Source organism: Hypanus sabinus, chromosome X1 (genome assembly GCF_030144855.1).
Source record: "Hypanus sabinus isolate sHypSab1 chromosome X1, sHypSab1.hap1, whole genome shotgun sequence".
Classification (NCBI taxonomy): Eukaryota; Metazoa; Chordata; class Chondrichthyes; order Myliobatiformes; family Dasyatidae; genus Hypanus; species Hypanus sabinus.
The window spans coordinates 10,301,166-10,323,518 of record NC_082738.1 but is presented as its reverse complement, the minus strand read 5'-3'; the positions used below and the strand labels follow the sequence as shown (position 1 = coordinate 10,323,518).

General features: G+C 44.5%; 1 protein-coding gene across 1 annotated transcript; it reads right to left on the bottom strand.

Annotated features, from left to right (window-relative positions):
* Positions 1 to 480: 480 nt before the first annotated feature.
* Positions 481 to 17,408, bottom strand: LOC132384566 (proline-rich protein 29-like). The gene is made up of 6 exons (XM_059955755.1): positions 17,253 to 17,408; positions 11,357 to 11,447; positions 7,309 to 7,427; positions 4,492 to 4,694; positions 3,127 to 3,197; positions 481 to 643 (listed from the first exon to the last, which is right to left on the bottom strand). The coding sequence occupies exons 1-6, from the start codon at positions 17,331 to 17,333 to the stop codon at positions 612 to 614; spliced, it is 597 nt and encodes a 198-aa protein (XP_059811738.1). The 5' UTR covers positions 17,334 to 17,408; the 3' UTR covers positions 481 to 611.
* Positions 17,409 to 22,353: the final 4,945 nt, after the last annotated feature.

The following is a 22,353-nucleotide window of genomic DNA, read 5'->3' as shown; positions in this document are numbered from 1 at the left end:
CCTGACCTTTCCCATCCCCACCTACTCTGACCCCTTGCCACCTCACACAGTCTGACTTCACTCCTCCCCACCCCCTCTATATACTCTGACTTCTTTCCTTCCCCTGCACTCCAAATGCACCACTCCCCTGCACTACATATTCTGCTCTCTCTACACACTCAGCCCTTCTCCTCCCCCACCTTCTTATCCATCCTGATCCCCATTCCCATTCCACTCTCCAGCTGCACTCTGCATCAACTCCCTTACTGTCCTCTGCTTATTCCAGCCCTTCCTCTCTCCCAGATACTCCATCAGTGAAAGACATCAAAGCTGTTCCAAGCCCAGGTGCAGCCGGAACCCTTCACCACTGCTATCAGCTCTGTATTTCATTTTGGTCTGCGAATGTTCTCTGATTTATTCTCTGAGCTGCAGTGAAAGTGCATCAAATGGTAGAATATCAAGAATGTAGCTGGGACCACGAAACAAAAGGTCTTAAGCAAAAGTGCCTATCTTTGACCAAGTGCCTATTTATTGGGACATTAACAGAGTCGTCTCCCAGGTCTTTGAGTTTCGTCAGGTGTTGAGCTGGATGTGTGGTCAATGAACGATCCTCATGGAGCTGAAGAGGCCTGTCATACCTGGTCATCAGCCATGTCGTAGTACTCTGCAGAGCAAAGAACAGGGGTATCAGTTAATGTCAGTCGAAGCGATGACCATGGAGCCCACAAACTGGCTGGAAAGCGCATTCAGAGAGTATGTACAGTGTGATGTAAGTGTGGCCTTTTACTTTTACATTGGGAAAATTTGGATGAACCTAATTGGAGCTACACTCCACTACTTGTCTCATCTTTCCTGCAGATTCACAATAACCACATTTACATCACGCCTTTAACTTGAACCGTCTTCCACTCGAGCTTTTGCAAACAAAAAAATTGACAGAGCGTAACACATTTCATTGGTTGAAATGGCCAAGACTTTGGTTTAAAGATAAACCTGCAAAAGGGTCTTATATGAGAAGTAGGGTGTGTAGGCCCCCTTCACACACAGGGTGGTGGAAATCAGGAAGCTGTGCATTTGGGGGAAAATCACTGCGATATGGAAGTGTGCCGAGAAGTGTACCTATAGGTTCTTCTACACTATTATTCAACAGGGCTGAGCTTCTAATCAAACGTCTGTAATCATTGCAGGCAACGTCCAAGTAGTGGCAATGGTTGATGTACAAAAATGTATCAAAAGTCATATCAGAAGCACAATTAGTTTGTTTAAAGTACATAGAGACCCAGTGTACCATTCTGCTATATTTATAAAACAGTAACAAAACCACAGCAGCTACCACCAACATACAAGACCATAAGATATAGGAGCAGAATGAGGTCATTTGGCGCATCAAGTTGGCTCTACCTTTCCATTAAGGCTGATCTAATTTTTGCTCTCAGCCCCAGTCTCCTGCCTTCTCCCTGTATCCCTCCATGCCCTGACTAATCAAGAATCTATCAACCTCTGCCTTAAATATACATAAAGATTTGGCCTCCATAGCTGCCTGTGGCAAAGAATTCCACAGACTCACCACTCTCTGGCTAAAGAAATCCCTCTTATTTGCATTCTAAATTGATATCCCTCTATTCCGAGGCTGTGTCCTCTGGTACTAGACTCCAGCACCACAGGAAACATCCTCTCCACATCCACTGTATTGAGGCCTTTCAATGCTCGATAGGTTTCCATGTAATCCCCTTTCATTCTCCTGAATTCCAGTGAGTATAGGCCCAGAGCCATGAAACACTCTTCATATGAAGTCTTTCAATATAATACATTATCCTTTCAATTATGAACATACAATGGGAAATTATCTGGTAACGACATTTACAGGTAACAACTCTAAATTTAAATAAACAAGATCTAGTTACTTTGCAGAGCTCAGCTCCAGCTCCACAATCTAAACTGACACTCTGCATAATGCCCTCTTGATTCTCATCAAAACATTGAATGAATTCTGCAGCAGAAAACCAAAAAGAGCTCATTCCATCATCATATTCCATCATCTAATTCTTTTTTTGAAGATCACAATGGAACCTATCCTCACTACGTGCAGGCAGTGTGTTCCAGATCCACACACTATGTAAAATATATATTCTTTTACCTAATAAAGTGGCCACTGAGTCTTCTACTGCTGGAGCCCAACTGCTTCAAGGTTCGACGTGTTGTGCATTCAGAGATGTTCTTCTGCACACCACTGTTGTAACGTGTGGTTATTTGAGTTACTGTCACCTTCCTGTCAGCTTGAACCAGCCTGGCCATTCTCCTCTGACCTTTCATTAACCAGGTTTCTGTATGTTTTTTTTTGTTTTTCGCACCGTTCTCTGTAAACTCTCAAGACTGTTGTGCGTGAAAATCCCAGGAGATCAGCAGTTTTGGAGATACTCAAAGTTTCTTCTCTGGAGAGAGTCATCCACTTTACGATTTCTTTCTCTCCAGGTATATAATTTCTTCCTTCAGACAGTGCAAAAGAGGCTACCAGCGTTTGGTTCTCTGTTATGTCCTCCGTACAGGCCACAGCTGGTGGTGTTGGTGTGCCTGCATCTGTGATCTTGCTGGGACTTTGCAGCCCAAGTGAAGTATTCTTGGGCAGGGCAGTGTGAATTACAGGGATTTGAGGGCCACTCCATTGTGAGGGGTTCTAGAGTCAGAGACTCAGTGAGATATAGTATGGAAACAGGCCCTTTGGCCCACAGAGTTAGCAATGCCCATTAACCAGCCATTTACACTATTCCTACACTAATCCATTTAATTTTCCCTGCCTTCCCATCAATTCCCCTTTTCGTGGGTCCTACCACTCGCCACACACTGAGCGTAACTTACAGCAACTAATCTGCACAACTTTGAGATGTGGGAGGAAACCGGAGCACCCAAGGGAAATCCACATGGTCGTGTTAACTCCACAGAGGCATCACCAGAGCTCCAGATTGAAGCCAGGTCACTGGATCTGAGAGACCATGTTTCCACCTCTGCACTACTGTAATACCCACAGGGGAACTCCGGCTAAAGTAAAGACCACCTTAGTGCTGACTTTCCCCACAGATCCAGGAGGAGTACAGAGGAAAGGGCAGTCTATGGGACATTATGTCAGAGTGTGAGGCAATTCCTGCTTACCTGAGGCTGGAAGGACATCTGCTCCCACTGTCCCTGTGGCACTTGGTGGAGGTGGTGGGGGGACGGCTTGACTAGAAGACAACAATCCAACAAGTCTGGTTAAACATGAAACACTTTTAGCAAATTCACCATCTGATCTGACTGGGGTTTGCAGAATTGCAGGTTGCTCAGTGGATCAGCTTTATTCTGTTCACACACCAGATGTCTTCACTTTTAAACCCATAGTCTCCTTTCAATGAAACTTGTGGAGTCACCATAGCATAGAAAGAGGGCGTTCCACCCATCTCTCTGAAGAGAAATCTCATTAGTCCTAACCTTAACCCTGACCCTAAACTAGTCTATTACTTACTTACCTAACCCCCATCACCCTTACTGGGCATAGGCTGTCAACAGTAGCTCACTAGAGTCCTCTGTTCTGGGCCAGTCTTTCAAGTTATCCCAGGTGTAGCCAATCTTTTTAGGGTATCCTTCCTCTCCCAGGGATGAGGTCTTTAATGTTTCTGTTGTTGCTAATGTAGCACTGTTTTTTTTTAATGGAATGGCATTGGCAGTCCCATACCCAACCCTCATCTTTTTGCAACCAGGCTTGGGACCATTCATGGCAGAGCTAAACTGATTTATTACTCCAGCCCTAAGTTTCTCACCCTCAAGTCCTGATCCAAATTCTTCTGCTAGCATTGATAGTTTCTAATGGCACCAACCTTTTGGACATCAAACACTGTATTCTAAACACTCACTGCCTTTGAGAGGTTCCTCTTTATTTTCCTCCAAGTTTTGCTAAAATACTTACATCCGTATCCCCTTGTCTTTGTGCAGTCTAGCTTTCTTTGACTCCTTGACTTAAACCTTGTCAGAATCTTGTGCACACTTACTAATATTCCCTTTGCTCAAAGATCTTGGTGCCTGTAGGTGTGGGCTGCCTCATCAGTGGAGGAGTGGCAAATGGAACTGAACGTTGGCGATCATGGTGAACATACCCACTTCTGACTTTGTGACAGAGGAACCTTAGTGGAACCTCTCCTCCCCAGATTGGGAGGCTCGAGGTTTCCACAAAGATAGATCTAGGATTTGGGATGAGAGGTTACAGTGCGAATCAGTTAACGAATCCATGATTAAGGGCCTCACTAAAGAGTTCCAATGCGCTGAAAAGCACCATACATTAACTTGCATCTGGTCAAAGGCCCTTAGAAGATTATCAGCATTCCACAGATAATAGAACCTCTAACACGCCTCTATGGGGAGAAAGGCTGTAGGGAGAAATAAGAATTACTGGGTCTAGGATACTGACGTCATCACTAGCAGGAATAAGAGATTACAGCATGCCCAGTGATGACATCAGTGAGTGAGAAGTCTGTGAATACCTACAACTCTCTCCGGGGGTTCAAAGGCCCGTCCCTGCTGATGTGCCGTACTGTTGGCTGCCAGTTCTCCTGCTGTAGACTCGTCGTGTGGTACATCTGAGGTGGCAGTGTTGGCCAAGAGGGATACGAAGGGTACTGCCAGAGCTCATAGTGATGGTAATAAACTGGGTCCGGCTCACTCTCTTCCATTCTGATTAATACAGGATTCTAAATGCAACACATAAAAGACAGTACACATGAGTAGTTTTCTTAGATCTGATATCTTTCTGTTAAGCATACAGTATGTACACCCCTAATCTTGCCTCTCGCCTCCCTCCCAGTCTCCTGTGAGTTCACTGACTACAGCTTGGCATTCAACACTATCACCCTCTCAGAACTTATCAATAAGATCCAAGACCTCGGCCTCAATATCCTCGATTTTCTCACTTGCAGACCCCAGTCAGTTTGGATTGGCAATGACATCCCCCACACAATCACCACCAGCACAGGGATGTGTGCTTAGCCCCCCGCTCTACTCGCTTTACACCTATGACTGTGTGACTAAGACAAGCTCCAATGCCATATTTAAATTTGCAGACGACACCATCGTTGTTGGCTGAATCAAAGATGGTGATGAATTGTTTGTGTGTAGCTTTTCAATGATGCTATTGTATTTCTCTGTTCTACCATGAATGCCTGCAAGAAAATGAATCTCAGGGTAGTATATGATGACATATACTTGTTATACTTTGTTAATAAATTTACTTTGAACTTTGAGAGAAGATTCAATCAGACTCTTTTGAATGGTCTCCTCTACTTGCCAAATGCAGATAGAGCAAGCACTTTGCTGAACACTACCCTCAACCTGCATATTTCCTCTGCAACTGAAAACTAGCTTATTTTCTTTCCTCCATCGTCCCAATGAAGGGTCTCAGATCTGAAAAATTGACCTTTTTTCTACAATCTGCTGGAGGAACTCAGTGGGTTGAGCAGCAGCTGAGAGAAGAAAGAAATTGTTAATGTTTCAGGTCAAAATCCTGCATTCAACCAGCCGAGTTCCTTCAAAAGATTGAGTATTGCTCCAGCTTCCAGCATCTGCAGTCTCTTGTACCTTTGCAACGTGAGCATTTGGCAGTGTACAGCTGTGAATGGAAGTGGTTTAGGTTGTAAGCCTGATCTTTCAAATGAAAGCATCAGAGTAGAGAGAGTGAAAGCTCCAATAATGAATACTCCCAAGGGAGCACACAGACTGACACCAGGGCAACACTACAAGGACACCCTGGCTGACTTTTGGTTAATGCCGCATTTGATTAACTGCCACCTGCCACGCCCAATACAGTGGGATAACTGAGCAGCGACTGACATCTGCTTTACGTGATGCGTTTTGAGAGATGCATATTGATCAGGCCATGACATGAGATCTCTGGTGACCTCTGAAAATGTAAACAAGTCTTCAACATTAGCAACTCGCTCTGATGGTGACACTTACAAGATCACAAGACAAAGGAGCAGAAGTAGGCCATTTTGCCCATTGAGTCTGCTCTGCCACTCCACCATGAGCTAAACTATTCTCTCATCTAGTTCCAACTTCCGGCTTTTTCCCCATATCCCTTGTTACCCTGACTAATTAGATACCTATCAATCTCCTTCTTAAACACCCTCAATGATTGGGCCTCCACAGCTGTATGTGGCAACGAATTCCATAAATCCACGACCCTCTGGCTAAAAAAATTTCTCCTCATCTCTACAAGATCACAACAGCATAGTATGGGGGTGATTGACAAGTTCATGGCCTTAGGTAGAAGGAGTCAATTTTAGAAAACCTAGCACATTTATTTTTCAACATAGTCCCCTCCTGCATTTACACACTTAGTCCAGCGGTCGTGGAGCATACGGATCCCTTCTTTGTAGAAGTTGGCATCGTGAACCTCCAGAAATAAGTTCATGGCCTAATGTAGAAGGAGATGAGTTATACAGCTCACATTACATGCATGTGCAGTTCAACTCTTTGAGTGATTATGCAGAAAGTTTGAAGTTAATAACTCATCTCCTTCTACCTTAGGCCACAAAATTATCAATCAGCCCTGCTATGGACCACTTCTACAAAGAGGGGATCCGTATGCTCCACAACCACTGGACTAAGTGTAGGAGGGGACTACGAATTCCATAAATCCACGACCCTCTGGCTAAAAAAATTTCTCCTCATCTCTACAAGATCACAACAGCATAGTATGGGGGTGATTGACAAGTTCATGGCCTTAGGTAGAAGGAGTCAATTTTAGAAAACCTAGCACATTTATTTTTCAACATAGTCCCCTCCTGCATTTACACACTTAGTCCAGCGGTCGTGGAGCATACGGATCCCTTCTTTGTAGAAGTTGGCATCGTGAACCTCCAGAAATAAGTTCATGGCCTAATGTAGAAGGAGATGAGTTATACAGCTCACATTACATGCACGTGCAGTTCAACTCTTTGAGTGATTATGCAGAAAGTTTGAAGTTAATAACTCATCTCCTTCTACCTTAGGCCACAAAATTATCAATCAGCCCTGCTATGGACCACTTCTACAAAGAGGGGATCCGTATGCTCCACAACCACTGGACTAAGTGTAGGAGGGGACTATGTTGAAAAATAAATGTGCCGGGTTTTCTAAAATTGACTCCCTCTACCTTAGGCCACAAATTTATCAATCACCCCTTGTACTTCACAGATGCCCGATGTCTCAAGGATGGATTTCCAAACCCTGACTGCAGTGCCAACGCTAAGCCATGGCTCACAGGTAGGTTACAGGCATGTTGGTAGGGGTGGGGGGGGGGGGGTTTGAAAGTGAGTGACCTCTGACCTGATTGGCAGACTGGGGCTGCGTATTGTACCCGAAGCTGGAGAGTGCGGCCATGGTGATGTTGTTCATGATCACCTGGTGCATCTGCGCGTTCTGTATCATCATCAACTCCACCAACTCTGAGGAAGGAAATGCAGTGACCATCAGGATTACAGGCACGCCCACCAAGTGAACCACACATCAGGGATAGGAGCTGAAAGAACAGACTGAGTCTTCCCTCAAGAATGATTTCTCATGAATATCTTGTATTTAGTCTTTAAAAACTCCCTTAACCTCCTTGTCATATCCATTTCATTATTATCCCAAATTATTCCGTGTACCAGATCCTGCTCATTTTAGTAATTTGTACACATGTATATGTCAAAGTTATTTGACCACCTTATTGGTTAGTGCCCTATCACACACATCCAAACTGGGAGATCATTGGTTAAATGCAGAGTAAGACTCCCACTGTACTGTCATGGATACATGCAGCACATAATCAGGCCCTTCAGCCCAACTCATTCATGTCAACCAAACTGCCTTCCTGAACTAATCCCATTTGCCTGTACTCGACCCATATCACTCTAAAATTTTCATTTTCCAATTCATGAACCTGTCAAACATAAAGGTACCACCTCTGGCTGCTCATTCCACATACCCACCACCCTCAGTGTGAAAAATGCACCCCTTAGATCCCCTTTAACTCTTTTCCCATCTCATATTACATCTACCTCCTCTAGTTTTAGACTTCCCTACCCTGGGAAAAAGACTATGACCATCCATCTTATCAGCCTCCTTCAGTCTGGGGAAAACATTCTCAGCCTTTCCAGTCTCATTCAAGCCCTCCATCTCCAGCAAGATTTCTGTTTATTCACATCCTTTCTACTGTATGGTGCTAGAAGATTCCAGGTGCTGTTAAACCAACAGCAAATACAGAAGGACATCCCAACTCGTGCACTTAATGCTCCATCCAATGAAGGTAAGTATACCACATGCCTTCTTCATCACTTTGTCTACAATTGTCTACATGTTCACTTTGCCTGGCCTCATTATCCAATAGAAGGCTATGGGTCAACTATTGTTAAATGGGACTAGCTTGGATGGAGCATCTTGGTTGTCCTGGACCATTTAGACTGAAGGACCTGTTACCATTCTTTGTGACTCTACCCATGACTCTAAAGTCAAGTGTTACTTATTACTTGAGAAAACTATTCTGGAGACACTTAACAAATTCTATCCCATCTTTCAGCACTGTGTCAGCCCCAGACAATTTTAGGGAAGTGTATATCACTGACAATTACAGCCCTAGTACTCCTGCATATTCGCTGCTCTAATTCCTGCTGACTACTTATGGGCCCACAGGACAATCCCATCAAAGTGATCACCCCTTCTAAGTTCAACCCATACGTCTTCAGTGGATGTGGCTCCACTGCTGCAATGATCTCTCTGACTAAAAATGCAACCTTCTCTGCATTCTTGCCTTTTCCTTTGTTACTCCTATAGCCTGGACCAGTGAGCTGCCAGACCTGCCCATCCCTCAGTCATGTTTCTGTTATAGCTGTAATAACTCAGCCCCATGTAGCAATCCACACACTGAGCCCCTCTGCTTTATCTGTCACAGTTCTTACATCAAAATTAATGCAGTTTAGTCTGCCACACCTTCCACACTCACTGCTGCCTGTCCTAGCTCCTCGACTTACTTAATTTGATTTATATATTTGCCTCAACTATCTCATCTGCCACACAACTACTTTTGAGTTTTCCCTCTTGTTAAGCAAGTTTAAACCCTCCTGAGTAGCTTTAGGCCAGGACTCTGGTCCTCCTCCAGTTCAGGTGCAACCTGTCCCACTTGTTCATGTCACTGATGCTCCCAGTGGTCCAAGAGCCTGAATCTCTGCCTCCTGCATCAGCTCCTCAGTCACACATCCAATTGCACTACCCCATTCCTGCCCTCACTAGCTTGTGGCACCGTGACTAATCCATACAGTAGATGACAGCCCTTGATGTCTTGCTATGTTCATTCAGCAGGACCACATCCCTTTTTCTACCTTTGTCATCGCTGCCAATGAGTGCATTCTGCAGCCACCTGACCCTGACAACAGGGAGGCAACATACCATCACGGTCTCAGTCTCGACCACAGAACTATCGGGTCTCCTGTCACTCTCCATGTCTCCTCTCTGCCCTCAAAGACAGTTGTGCTGCCATGGTGCTGGCTACTGCTCTCCGCTGAAACCCTCCCTGTCCAAACCTATCCAAAACAAGGTACTTATAACTGAGGGGAATGGTCACAGAACCAGATTGATTTATTATCATGGGGAATCTGTTGTTTTACAGCTGCAGTGCTACCTGTCTACTCACTAGTTCTGTTAGTGGTCATCCAGCTGCCAGCAGCCTGCACCTTCTGTGCGACCACCTCACTAAAGCTCCGGTCTCTGATACCCTCAGTATCACGGATGACCCCGAGTGAGTCCAGCTGCTGGATGCAGTCGATCAGTCAGGAGCTGCAGCTGGACACACGTCTCGTAGGCGCAGTCACCAGGGAGACAGGAAGTTTCTTTCATCTCCCCAGTCTGCAGGAGGGGCTTATGATCCAGCCTGATCTCTAAGCCACCAAATAAAATGGAGAAAAGTGAAGGATTTTACCATACCTACCTAACCGCTGTGCAGCCTCCTCACCGATGCCTCTCGAGACCTGAGACATCATGGATTAGGTAGAGATTAAAGCTCACTCTACACAGTTAGGGGAGAGGCCTTCCATTGGTTGGGATCAACCATGGAATATTGCATCGAGATTGTCTACGTGATACGGAAGCCAGGGCAGTACGATGTAGAGAGTAAGATCTGCCCCTGCAGCAGGCTCATCCTCTCCACACAACTGATGAATCCAAATGAAATGACAGAGACCAATGCAATTTGGCACCAGCATGGAACTTAATGTCAGACTGCTTGAGGGACTCCAGCTCAGATTTTCCCTTGGGGTTCACTCCTGAAGCCCTCTACATGAGTGGGTTTAGCCGCAAGGCAGCAGAGGTTTGAGATCAGAGTTTTCCTTCCCTGAGGTGAGCTGCCAACCACGGCTGATGAGCCCCATCTACCTGAAGTGACTGGTTTTAAGGCGCCAGTAACCCGTCTTTGCCCTTTCTTCTATCAGTAGAAACGGTTTTGTCGGACTTAGTGTCTAAACCACACATGAAGGCGAGGTGCTGGACTTGGTTGTCAGAGGCAATTTGAGATGCATGTCATTGGGAGCATTTAATAGGTAGTGGGACCTTATTCCCCACTATCTCCCCCAGCTATAACAACCTTAAGGAAATCAGGTTAGAGACAGCATGGGTAAACTGTTTCCCCTATACTCTCCTGTCACATATTCCTGGGCAAAGGCAGTAAGGTTGGACAGAGTTAAGTTCTCTCTACACTGTCCCATCACATTTTCCCAGGGCAGGGGCTACACAGGAATGATACCAGGTAAAGATCCTCTTATCTCAGGCAGAGAAACACTGGAGTGGAAGTATTGTGTAGGAACATCAGAGAGACAATAGAGTGAGTGATGAAGAGGGGACTTTGAAAATGCGCCGAGCAACATCTGCAGAGAGAGGAGAAGAGTTCACATTTCCACTCGATGATCTTCCACAAGAACCAGTTCTGACTCAGGGTTTTGGAATGTTGAATCTCCATGCACGCTGTCTGACCCGCTGAGTGTTTCCAGCCCTCCATTTTTAATCCCAAGGGCAACGTGATGGGCAACAAATGAACCCATGACAGCTCAGTCCTGCTGATCCAAGCCCATTTGTTTCAGGGAAGTTTATGGGCTGGGTCTTAAGAGCCACATCAGCAAACAAAAGGAAAAAAGCATTGTATCCAGCTGTGATTGTGAGCCAGAAGCAACTTCTCCCAATGCATCTAACAAGCAGCGTTAGAGATTAATGTGCAACCTGGCAGCCGACCAACGTTGTCGTTCCCACTAAGATTCATCACTCAGCAATTCCTCATGATCCCTAGAGTTAGACTCAGACCTACAGCTTCATGGAGCCAACTCCCACCTACTGATGCTGGAGAACACCTTACCTTCCTTCATGTGTCCATTCCTGTCTAATGGGATCTGAGGCTGCTGGGGTGCAGGGAGCTGCTGGATTATAGTCGCTGGATGTTGGGGAACCTGCAGGAAAGCAGAGAGACTGGAATTACACGAAGGAGGAGTCACAAAAGGCCGAGGCCTAGGAAGACAAACCCTCTACATCCAGGCTGGGCCGGAGCAGGACGTGGACATAAGTCTCCAGAGCAGACCCTAGCTATTCCTGCTGCAGAAGACAACACACACATAACAGCTTCCTCCACCAAAAACTGCAAAAATGGCCCAGATCTGGTGAGAAAATTCACTGACCTGCTCACCTCTGGAATCATCTATTAAAACGGGACCTTGGGAGATCTTTCTACCCTGGAGCAAATTTGCTGTGCATTCACCTGTACAACACATTTCCCAAAGTACACTGAGGACGGGCTATACTCCTCTCCTCAAAAGCCTCACTTCAAAGTCGCCTCTTCAAACTCCTCTCCTCACACAAATCCATCTCCAATTCCACTCCCTCATCTCGCCTCACCCCAAATTCAATTGGACTGGCAATTCATCATCTTATTACCTCCCCCAGTATTTCTTCACCCTCCGATGGTGAATTGATTGCTGTTTGGTAAATGATTTTATTTCCTATAGAGCTCACTTGTTGAACGAGTTTAAATCAAGCTGAATGTTGTGTTTTTCACAGACCATGGAGGATTCGAGCTTTTGCTATGAATTATTTGACAATTCTGCTGCAACTTTCATTCCTCCACTTGAGGGCGTTAATGAGTCAGTGTTAGGAGAAGGATGTGGTGAATGTCATTTGATTCATATAGTCTCCAACGGCAGTAATTATTAATGTGGGTAGTACTGCTTATTACATTTCTCTGAGTGACTAGTACAAACAATGAAATGGAGTAGAAATGACGGAAGCCATTTAAATTATTTAGAATTCATTATTTTCCTTGTTTTTGCACCGTCTTTTTTCACAGTATAGTATAAATGTTTGTATAATTTATATTCTGCGTGTTGTCTGTATCTACTTGCCTGTGATATTGTTCTTCATTGTACTTGTACCTCACTGCGAATGTGCAAAAGATTTGCCCACCCCACCATTTATTGTCCATCCATTGTGAGTTCCAGGATTTAGACTCAACATGGGCACCATGGTAGCTATGTGGTTAACATGATGCCATTGTAGCTCGAGGTGTCGGAGTTTGCAGTTCAATTCCATTTCTGTCTGTATGTCCTCCACGTGGAATGCATGGAATTGCTCTGGGTGCTCCAGTTTTCTCCCACAGTCCAAAGATATTCCAGTTATCATGTTAATTGGTCATTGTAAATTGTCCCATGATTAGGCTAGGGAGTTTGGAGTTCAACAGGAGGTCACTGGGCGGTGCGGAATGAAAGGCAGGAAGGGCCTGTCCCGCTGTATCTCTAAATAAATAAATGTGTTAATGACTGGTAATAAGTTTCCAAGGCAGAGCTGGGAGGGAACCTACAGCTGTTGGTGCTCCTGTCCTTCTCAGTGGGAGAGGTGCCGGGTTTGAGAGCTGCTGTCTTTGAGTGAGTAACAACAGCAGGGAATGAATGCCTGCATTGGTTGATAAGGCAACAATCAAGTAGGCCGCCTTGTCAAGGATGCTAAGACCATAAGACCATAAGACATAGGAGTAGAATTAGGCCATTCAGCCCATCAAGTCTGCTCTGCCATTTAATTGTGGCTGATTTATTTTTCCCTCTCACTCCCACTTTCCTGTCTTCTTCCCATAACATTCAACGCCTTTACTAATGAAGAACCTGTCATGCTTTGCTTTAAATATACCCACTGACTTGGTCTCTACGGCTGTCTGTGGCAATGAATTCCATAGATTTACATCCCTTTGGTGAAAGAATTTCCTCTTAATGGTTGTGCTAAAGAGATGTCCTTTTGTTTTGAGTCTGTGGTCTCTGGTCCTAGATTTCCCCACTACTGGAAACATCCACTCTGTGTCCAGTCTATCCAGGTCAAACAAGAGACCTTCCAGAGATCTGTTGGAGCTGCACTCATCTGGAGGCAGCGTCCATCATTAAGGACCCCCATCACCTAGGACAAGTCATCTTCTCATTGCTACCGTCAAGAAGGAGGTACAGGAGCTACTCAACATTTTCGGAATAACTCCTTCCCCACCACTGTTGTGATACGCACTCAAACGCACTGGCATCTGGGGTTTAGGTGCTCCTACTCTCCAGAATATAGATAGCTGGCACAGCCCCTTTAAAGATTCAGGTCCACCCCACTACTTGGCGTCCATGTTTTGGTGCCAGGATTTTAATACTTAAAGAGCACCTGAACAGAGTTTTGGTGCTCAGTGATCAACTCGACTTTGGATTCCCGTCTTGCATCTGGTTTTGAACCCTGTTTTCATTCAGTCTCAATTCGTAGCTCAATTCTAGACTCAGATACTCCAGCATTTAGGTCCTAAAGCATCCTCGCCTAGGTCTGTCATCACAGTACAATTGAACCTAACATGGATCCAGCGGGGTATCAGAGTCCTTCACCAGCTACTACAAGAAAATTTCAAGACAGCACTTGGAGATACATGACCCCATGGTCGCCACGTGCCAACTATTGCAGGGAAGAAGCCAGAGTCACTCGCATGAGGCTGTCAGTCAGTCTGCAGAGCTCAGAGAGATTCGGTGGTGCCCCGAGCTTCCTCACTCAATGTTCAAACTCCAGCTGACCCGGTTCCTATGGAGTGTGGAAAGGTGGCCTTCACGATCTCTCTCCTGACTGAGAGAGCCCGGCCTGGGCCATTGCGCATTGGGAGCAAGCGTCAGAGATTGACCCAGATTTGGAGGAATTCATGGCCGCCACGAGGAGGGTATTCCATCATCCTGTTAGAGCATGCTGACGCTCGGACCATCTGATGAAGGTGTGTCAGGGCGATCCATCTGCAGCCAACTATGCTATTGAGTTTGGACTTTGGCCCAAGGGAGCAGCTGGAGCAAGAAGGCCTTGGCCACTCTGTATCTCACGGACTGCGAGATGAACTAAAAGATGCCCTTACCTTGGGAGAGCAGGTAGAGGACTTAGAGGCTCTGATTGACTACTTCAATAATCGCTTAGCGGAGCAAAAGTGGGACAACCTCAAGAGGTCAAAGAGGGCTAGCCCAAGCCCAGCTCCAATCCATCGCATTTCTACTCCCCAATCTCGAACAACGATCAGGCCATCTCCTGCTCAGGATCCTGTCAAGCTCATGCAAACCCATTGCACAAGACTCTCCACCAATGAGAGGTTCTGGCATTTGAGTCAAGGTTGCTGCTATTACTACGGGGAAGCAGGTCACCTGCAGACAGAATGTCCAAAGCTGCAGCCGGTCAGAGAACTGTTAAGACCATCTGGTGTCGGGAGGTCTGTGATGGGAGCAGCCACTACTCACAGCCTCACGGATTTTGGTGTCACGCTGAAGATGGAGATCTCCTGGGGTATGAACAGATGAGAGGTGAATGCTTTTGTGGACTTTGGGGCAGCTGGAAATTTCCTGTATGCGGGGATGGACTGATTGTGAATGGCTGCAAATATGCAGATGGAATGTAATGTGAAAAAAATATAGCATTACCTACTTTGACAGAAAACAAAAAAAGGGGTATTTTTAAGCGTAAGAGATTGAAGGGTGTTGGTGTTCAAAGGGACCTGTGAGTCTTGGACATAAATCACCGAAATTTGTCACAATACAGGCAACCCCTACTTCACGGCCAATTGGGTAACTGAGATCTGCCCTTACAGAATTCACAAATCACTATCTTCTAGGAGCACAGCCTGAAAACTGTACTGCATCTTAATATTAACATTACATTTTTAAAAAATTCTGGCTGTGTGATAATAAAGGCTAGCACATGGGAGTATTTCAGTTACTGCGCAGCTTCGAGGGAACAGTGGTAAGAAGTCTCATTCTGTACACAGTCTTTCACTGGTTCTCAAAATAAACACTCCTGTTACGACCTCTGCTCTTTATTCAAATCCTCTTGCAATAAAAGCCAATGTGCAATTGTCTTTTCAAGTTGTTTACTGTAACTGCATACAGGCAACCTTACGTTACAGGAGGTCTGTGCTCCTAGGAGATGGTGGATATTGTGTTTTCCATTATATAAAGCCACGTCATCTGTGCACGTGTGAAGAAACACAAGCTGAAAAAACTATGTGTCTACTTATTTACTTTTCTCCCCCCACATAAATTCTGTAAGAATTGCACCCCTCAAACTTTTGGATAGTGATTTGTGAATTCTGTAAGGGCAGATCTCAGTTACCCAACTGGCCGTGAAGTCGGGGTTGCCTGTATTGTGACAAATTTCGGTGATTTATGTCCAAGACTCCCAGGTCCCTTTGAACACCAACACCCTTCAATCTCTGACGCTTAAAAATACCCCTTTTTTTTGTTTTCTGTCAAAGTAGGTAATGCTATATTTTTTCACATTACATTCCATCTGCATGTTTGCAGCCATTCACAATCAGTCCATATCCTCAGAATCTCTCCGCATCTTCCTCAGAACTGGCAATGGCACCCAACTTTGTATCACCAGTAAGTCTGGATCTTTTTTACTCACCCTCTCTTCTAATCATTGAAATAGAATGTAGTCAGCTAGGACCTCGGAGAATCTGTACCCTACTCCTAACCTCACATCTCCAAAACTAATTGGTAATTCCGGCCATTAACTAATTTTCAACCCACGCTAGTATACTACACAAAATAACTGACGTTCTGATTTCATTTAAAAACCTTTTGTGGAATCTTATCAAAGGCCTTCAGAACATAATAATATCCCATTTCCACTGGTTCTGCTTGATCTATTTAGCAAGCACAAACCTAAAACATCAGGCAGAATTGTTAAATATAATTTCCTTTCATAAATCTATAATGACTCTGACAATCCTATTATTTTTCTACTTATCCTGATACCACTTCCTGCAGAATTCAGCAATTTTTATCCCTATGACTGATTGAAACTTATTAGTATTGTGGAAGTCAGTTAAATGTCTCTCCTGTGAAAGTGTTGGCCCTGAGGTGGTTGGAACATTGAGCTAAACTGAACCTGTGACTCCCAGGCAATCTAACTTTGATAAAATTCCAAACAAGAGAAAATCTACAGATGTTGGAAATCCAAGCTACCCAGGCCGGAACATTGACTGAACTCTTTTCCATTGACGCTGCCTGGCCTACTGAGATCCCCCAGCATTTTGTGTGTAGATAAGATTCCATACAGATAGATAGACCCACCTACTACTCTGTCTTCATTGAGTTTCTTGGTTACGTCTTCGAAAAACTTAAAGAACAAAATGGAGCTGCAAGAGAAGACTCTCCAGGAGCTTTCCCATCATCCAACTATCCAGTACAATCCTACCCTGCTCTTAGTTTCAGTTTCCCCCTCTCTCTTTGTCAACTGCTCACTCACACCTCTCTCTTTTTGTCCCAGCTCATGTTCTGTCTCACTTTCACTCTGCCCCTCTGTCTATCGTCTGCTCTGTCTGTTCTGCACTTGCAGTCTCTCTCTCTCTCTCTCTCTCTCTCTCTCTCACTTCTCCCCCACCCCGTCTCCCTTTCTCTCCTTCCTTCCCACACTCCCATACTCCATCAGAACTGCACTGCTGGGTCAGTCCAGATTTTGAGCATGTTGCAGAAGTGGGAATTGAACTCACAGCCTTGTGAACCAGCTGTGATCATGCTGTCTCTGAGCTTTAGGTGATACTATTTACTCCTGCAAGATATTACCAACTAACACTTAGTGAATTCTGAAATTTGTGTAAAGTTTCCAAGTGCTCTAAAGTGGAATTATTCACATCTAAGTGACACTCTCTCTTGAGTATTATTCTATATAGCTAGGATACAAATATTCTGGTTACAGCTCAGACCCACTTTCTCCCTTACCTGTTGCTGAATTATCTGGACTGTCTGAGGCTTCTGCTCCCACTCTGGAGAGAAATAGACATCATTCTCTGAAAAATACATTCCCTTCGCACCCAGACTCCACACTGAACTGGGAAATTCTACTGTGTATATTCAAGTAAACAGCATGAATCACCATGGAACCCAGGTCTAAACACTGACATGCCTGAGATGATTTAACCAGAGCTCTTGTTTACTTCAATGAGGCGAGGCCCAGATCTGTCGTGCAATTGCCAAGATTAGAGAAAGAATAACCCAGCTGGATACGTAATGAAGTGATGGAGGTGAAATTATTTGTTCCCATCAATGCGGATATGCTGACCTCAGGTAATGCTGACTTCCTTCCTGTGAATATCAGAGAGGGCACTGCCATATGGGACCTGCCATCTTCCATCACAACCCTTTTAATGAAAGGTTGTCGACTGGAAACATCAACTCTCTGCAGATGCTTCCTGAACTGCTATGTGAAGCATTTTCTGTTTTTCTTTCACACTTCACAAGCTGCCCATTGGCCATGGCAGGAAAAGGTACAATATAAATGCAAGATTATTTCTGATGTTTTCAGATTCTCTGAGGTTGTGTAGTCAGTGGTGAGGTGAGGTTTTTTAGTTTCTAGAAGAAGTAGATTTTGGAAAGTTGCAAATATAACAGAGTTGTTATGGGTGACTTCAACTTCACTAATATTGATTGGTAACTTTAGTGCATGAGATTTAGATGGAGCAGAATTTGTTAGGTGTGTCCAGGAAGGATTCCCGACGGAGTATGTCAACAGGCCAACTAGAGGAGAGGCCATACTAAATCTAGTACTAGGTAACGAACCTAGTCAGGTGACTGACCTTTCAGAGCACTTTGGAGATGGTGACCACAACTCCCTGATATTTAGCACAGCCATGGACAAAGACAGGAACAGATGAAATGGGAATGTATTTAATTACAATGATATTAGGCAGGATCTTGGGAAGAATGGTCTCAGAGAAATCCACAGCAGAAATGTGGAGGTTGTTTAGAGAGCACTTGCATGGGATTCTAGATAGGCTTGTTCCACTGAGATAGTGAAGGGACCATCATAGTTCACAAGTGAAGTGGAACATCTAGTCAAGATGAAGAAAGAAGCACACTTCAGGATTAGTAAGCATGGATCACATGGGGCCATAGAGCGTTATAAGGTAGCCAGAAGGGAGCTTGAGAAGGGACTTAGGAGAGCTAGAAGGGTACTTAAGAAAGCTTAATGAGTAGGATTAAGTAAAACCCTGAGGGATTCTACACACATGTGAAAAACAGGAGGATGAACATTCAGGTAGGATATCTCAGGGATAAAGGGAAAAATGTGTTTGGAGGTGGAGGAAGTAGCAGAGGTCCCTAATGAATACTTTTCTTCAGTGTTCACTTGGAAGAGGAAGTTTGACAAATGAGAGGTCAATGTAGAACAGGCTAATATGCTGGAGCATGTCAAGGTTAAGGAAGAGACAGTGTTGGAGCTTTTGAAAAACATTAGGATAGATAAGTCCCCAGGTTACTACGGGAATCAAGGGAAGAGGTTATTGGGCTATTGATGATATTCCTTGGCCACAGGAGTACTAACAGAGGACTGGAGGGTGCTAATGTTCCTTTGTTCATGATAGGTAATAGGGATAATCCTGGGAATTATAGACCAGTGAGTCTTAAATCAGTGGTGGACGAACTACTGGAGAGGACTCTTAGGAACAGGATTTCTAAGCATTTGGAGAAGCATAGTCTGATTCGGAATAATCAGCATGGCTTTGTGACAGGTAGATCATGCTTCACGAGACTGATTGAATTATTTGAAAATGTGACAAAACAAATTGGTGAAGGTAGAGCAGTGCATTTTAAAAAGGTGATTGACAAGGTTTCCTCTATTAGGATCATCCAGAAAGTCATGAGGCATGGGATCCAGGAAAACTTGGTTGTGTGAATTTGGAATTGGCTGCCTGCAGTAGTAGATGGGGCATAACAGTGACTAGTGATGTTCCACAGGGATCTGATCTGGACACCTTTATTTGTCATATACAGCAGACACTGAAATGTATTGTTTGTGCTAAAATCAACACACCTGAGGGTGTACTGTTTATTAATGACTTGGATGAGGAAGTGGAAGTGTGGGTTAGTAAGCTTGCAGGTGACACTAAGATTGGTGATGTTGTGGATACTGTGGAAGATTGTTATAGGTTAAAAGGGGACATTGATAGGCTGCAGAGCTGAGCTGAGAAGTGGCAGATGGAGTTTAATCTGGAAAAGTGTGAAGAGATCCATTTTGTAAGGTCAAACTTGAAGACAGAATTAAGGGTGAATGGCAGGGTTATTAGCGATGTGGAGGTACAGAGGGATCTTGGGTCCAAGACGATAGATCCCACAAAGTTGCTGTGCAAGTTGATGGGGTGCTGAAGAAATTGTGTGGTGTGCTGGGCTTCACTTGTCAGGAGATTGAATTCAAGAGATGTGAGCTAATGTTGCAGCTACATTAACCTCTGGTTAGACTGCACTTAAGAGCATTGTGTTCAATTCTGGCCACCTCATTAGAGGAAGAATATGGAAACAGAGGAGATTTACCAGGAAGCTGTTTGGATTAGAGATCATGCCTTATGAGAGAAGGTCGAGCAAACTAAGCCTTTTCCTTTTGAAAGGAGAGGTGCCTTGTTGAGTGTGAAAAAAATTGACAAGAATAAACCTTTTCATTCACTGTATCTGAAGTCAATGCTTTCAGTGCTGTTCTATTACATTCCTACACATCATCAATATCACTGCAGCTGCTCATGTGACTCACTGGAGTAGAATATTACTACAGTAATTGAGGAGCTTCCTCCTCCATCCCGGCTCCTGTCTCTCTAGTAGCAGAAGAACCCAACGCTGCGGTCCTTCCCCAATAAACCTTGCAGCCAGAATGTGCATTCTTCCACAGACATTTACACGTGCTCTCAGACGAACAAGTTTTGGTCAGACCTTTCTCCAAGTTTATGATCTGCCAGCAGCACTTGATGCTCCTCTCCTTGTGTGTCCCTGGGAACAGCCTATAGATCAGAGAGTCCTCTCGTGTAAGCTCATGAGAGGCATAAATAGAGTGAACAGCCATCACTTTTTTCCCCAGGGGTGGCAATGGTCAATACCAGAGAATATTTGAGTGTGGGAAAGTTTAGGGGATATGTCAAAGGTAAGTTTTTTCTTACCACCCTCTGTGTAAGTGTCTAGAAAGCACTGCTGGGGATGGTGGTAGAGGCCGATACACTCCAGGGACATGTAAGAGACTCTTAATCACATGGATGTAAGGAATTGGAGGATCATAGGAGGGATAGATTAGATTTATTTTGGAGTAGGTTTATATAATTCAACACAACATCCTGGGCTGATGAGCCCATACTCTGTGGTACTGTTCTATGTTCTACAACACCTCACACTTGCTTCTAGCATATGTCATGAAACTTGTTGTGTGCTTTCAGGCTTCTGTACCTCTTTCCTGATGAGAGCATGTGATGGGGATCCTTAATGATGGATGCTGACTTTTTTGATGCATCGCTCCTTGATGATGTCCTGAAGGCTAGTGCCAATGATGGAACTTGCTCAGTTTATAACTCTCTACAGCTTATGTTGATCCTGTGTCATGCCCCCCCCCACCTCCCCATACCAGACAGTGATGCAGCCAGTTAGAATGCTCTCCACAGTACATCTGTAGAAATTTGTGAGTGTCTTTGGAGACATACCAAACCTCTTCAAACTCCTTGTAACTTGTTCCTTCTTTGTAACTACATCAACATGTTGTGTCCAGGATAGATCCTCAAAGATGTTGACACCCAAGAACATAAAACTGTTTATCCTTTCCACTTCTGATCCCTTGATGAGTACCCATTCTCAAATCATCTGGGACATATGCTCTTCTCATGGCTATGACAGGGGAGGAGGTACAGGAGCCCGAAGACCCACACATAGTAATCTCAAGCAGCTGAATCCTGTGTGTCATGAGGTTTTGGAATATCCCATGAGCCCGTGAACACTACCCTATTCTTCCTTTTATGGTGCTAGTTATTTATGTAATTTACACCCAGTGGCCACTTTATTAGGTACCTCCTGTGAAGTGGCCAGTGAGTGTACATCCGTGGTTTTCTGTTGTGGTAACTCATCCACTGCAAGGTTTGATGTGTTGTACCTTCAGAGATGCTCTTCTGCACACCACTATGGTAACGTGTGGTTATATGAGTTACTGTCACCTTCCTGTCAGCTTCAACCAGTCTGGTCATTCTCCTCTGATCTCTCATTAACAAGGCATTTTTGCCCACAGAACTGACACTGACTGTATGTTATTTTTTTTTTGTTATCTCACCAATCTCTTTACTCTCTAGAGACTGTTGTGTGTGAAAATCCTATGAGATCGGCAATTTCTGAGATACTCAAACCACCCTCTCTGGCACCAACAATCATTTCACATTTCTTCCCCATGCTGATGTTTGGGCTGAACAACAACTGAACCACTTGACCACGCCTGCATGCTTTTATGCATTCAGTTGCTGCCAACTGATTGGCTGATTAGATATTTGCATCATTGAGTAGATGTACAGGTGTACCCAATAAAGTGGCCACCGAGTGTATATCTACCATGAGGGAGGAGGTACAGGAGCCTGAAGACCCACACTCAATGTCTTAGGATCAACTTCTTCCGCTCCACCAACAGGTTCCTGAACAGTCCAGAAGCCATGAAGATTACCTCATTATTCATCTTTTGCATTATTTATTGATTTTGTAGCTGATAGTAATATTTATGTCTTGCACTGTACTGCTGCCACATAACATCAATTTTCACAACATACGTCAGTGATAATAAAATCTCTCCCACTCATCCAACGTGACTTTGGCAGAGTTTCAAGGGAAGTCTCAGGTGGAACTGTAAACAAGGTGTCCATGAATACTAATGGTATTCAATCAGGAACTTGCGTGCAGGGGCCTGACTGCACCAGGTCCCATGTTTTATTGGCTACTTACAGTGATGACACAACAGGAGGCAGCTCCCAAGGCTGTGAAAAGAAAGTCCAAACAAAAGGCTCTAAGCAGGAGGAAACACACAGCACACAGATTCTTT